The sequence below is a fragment of the Ursus maritimus genome (assembly GCF_017311325.1).
Source record: "Ursus maritimus isolate PB19 chromosome X unlocalized genomic scaffold, ASM1731132v1 scaffold_X1, whole genome shotgun sequence".
Taxonomy (NCBI): Eukaryota; Metazoa; Chordata; class Mammalia; order Carnivora; family Ursidae; genus Ursus; species Ursus maritimus.
The window spans coordinates 69616344-69618542 of NW_024423319.1; the positions used below are offsets into that span (position 1 = coordinate 69616344).

Sequence of the window (2199 nt, forward strand, 5' to 3'; positions counted from 1 at the left end):
AAGCAAGCGCCTGTATATAAGCAAACGGATGCAAAACACTGGACAAAATCGAGGTCCCTGTGTACATGACCAGCGTTTCTGGCGTTTCTGTGTTTGCCTGCTTATCTGGGTGATTTTGCCTTTGCACGTCTAGATAGACGAGAAGTGTATGTTTAGAGGCAATTAGACAGGAAAACAGGAAGAGAAGAGGGTAGAAATGACCTCTAGTTATTAGGCAGAGGGTTCCTAGAGCAACTGGCATCCTGCCACAAGGCCCAATCTACCCCTAAGGAGAAATGTGAAAGGTTTCAGCAAGTATCAGCTGCCTTGGCCATAGCTTCTCCCTCAGTTTGTAGGAGACCCTCCCGTCTGTGCTTCTCTGTCTGCTTTGAACATATAGTCTGTCCTACTCCCTTCCCCCTCACATATAAGCAGAATATGTTTTGAGAATGGACTTCCGAACCAAATCTGTAAGTGCTGGCCTTAGGGAGCTCCGCTTACCCCTGTCCTCAAAATAAAGCTCCGGGTTAAAGCTTCAGCTCTGGCACCTAAAGCCTGGTCCCAGAAAGTAAGAGGTATTCAGGGAGCTAGGGCCCTTCTGGGCTACAGCAGTCCTCTCCTGCCTTCACCCACGCTGCGCCAGCACTCATTTCTCCAAAGCCACCCCGCGTTAGCGCGCCGTGAGGGGAGGGGAGAAAAGGAAAGGGGAGGGGAGGGAGAAAGGAGGTGGGAAGGCAAGGAGGCCGGCCCGGCGGGGGCGGGACCCGACTAGCAAACTGTTGCATTTGCTCTCCACCTCCCAGTGCCCCTTCCGAGATCCCAGGGAGCCAGCGTGCCGGGAGAGCTGGAGGGTCCCGAGCAAACCAGGAGGCAAAACAGGCAACAGAGGAAAGCGACCGAGCTAGCCGCTCCAGTGCCGGACAGGAGCTGAAGGGAGGACGTACGGCGTCAACCCCAGCTGGGCTCAAGCGACAGCCGACGCTTCTTGCAGTGCGGCGGCTTGAAGCCGCCGCCCCAGAGCTGCCCTTTCCTCTTCGGTGAAGTTTTTTAAAAGCAGCTAGAGACTCTGAGGAAGCGAGGAAAGTGCCGGGTAGGACTGACGACTGCCTTTGTCCTCCTCCCCTCCACCCCGCCGCCCCCCCCCCCGTCTCCTCTCCTGTTGCTGCCTCGGCCGGCTCCTCTCTGTCAGTCCCCTTACCCGCCGCCCCCTGGGCAGTCGGCCTCGCAGCGGCCTAAATGGAGTTTGCAGAGAGGTAACTCCCTTTGGCTGCGAACAGGCGAGCTAGCTGCACGTTGCAAAGACGGCTCTGGGGAGCCAGGCCACCAGTGAGCCGCTTCAGCACTGCAGCTGGGACCCGGCTAGTTGGCGGTACGCGGGGCTGGCCCCCAGGTTCCCCTCATTCTCTTTTCATCTCCTTCTGCACGCAGCAGCCTCCAGTTTGCAGGGCCAGAGACCAAACAATGAAAGGGCAGAGGGCAGTGAGGGCTTCAGGAGACAATTAAAAACAAAAACAAAACCCGAACCAAACCAAACAACCCCCCCAAACCCAAAATAAAACAAAAAAAGAATAACCCGGCTCCTATTTGCACCTGCTTCAGTGGACACTGAATTCGGAAGGCAGAGGGTTTTCCTTGTTTTTGTTTTGTTTTCTTCAAGACTTGGGCATCTTTTGACTCTACGCTCCCAAGATTTCAGGAACAGACTGTGAGCCTAGCAGGGCAGATCGTGTTCAGCGCGTGTTTTCCTGTGCAGAAGACTTTGAGGCTGTCAGAGTGCTCTTGCGTGTTTATTCCTCCAAGTTTCCTTCCCAGGAGCTTCCCGCAGGTGGGCAGTTAGCTGCAGCGACTACCGCATCGCAGCCTGTTGAACTCTTCTCAGCTAGAGAAGGGGAAACGGGGTAAAGGAATTAGGTGGAAGAGTCAGTCAAGCTCAAGGATGGAAGTACAGTTAGGGCTAGGGAGGGTCTACCCCCGGCCGCCGTCCAAGACCTATCGAGGAGCTTTCCAGAACCTGTTCCAGAGCGTGCGCGAAGTGATCCAGAACCCGGGCCCCAGGCACCCTGAGGCCGCGAGCGCAGCACCTCCCGGCGCCCGTTTGCAGCAGCAGCTGCAGCCGCAGCCGCAGCCGCAGCCGCAGCAGCCGCAGCAGCAGACCAGTCCTCGGCAGCACCAACAGCAGCAGCAGCAGCAGCAGCAGCAGCAGCAGCAGCAGCAGCAGCA

At 56.8% G+C, this 2199-nt stretch overlaps 1 protein-coding gene across 2 annotated transcripts in view; it reads left to right on the forward strand.

Moving 5' to 3' along the window:
• Positions 1-1523: 1523 nt before the first annotated feature.
• Positions 1524-2199, forward strand: part of LOC121099773 (androgen receptor-like) — a 2270-nt gene continuing 1594 nt past the window's right edge. Inside the window, exons 1-2 of one of the 2 annotated variants that reach the window (XM_040630676.1) lie at positions 1524-2068; positions 2132-2199. The exon at positions 2132-2199 is cut by the window's right edge and continues 1594 nt beyond it. In XM_040630676.1, the coding sequence (XP_040486610.1) occupies positions 1916-2068; positions 2132-2199 (221 nt within the window). In that variant the 5' untranslated portion in view covers positions 1524-1915. The other variant, XM_040630674.1, reaches the window with a different exon arrangement.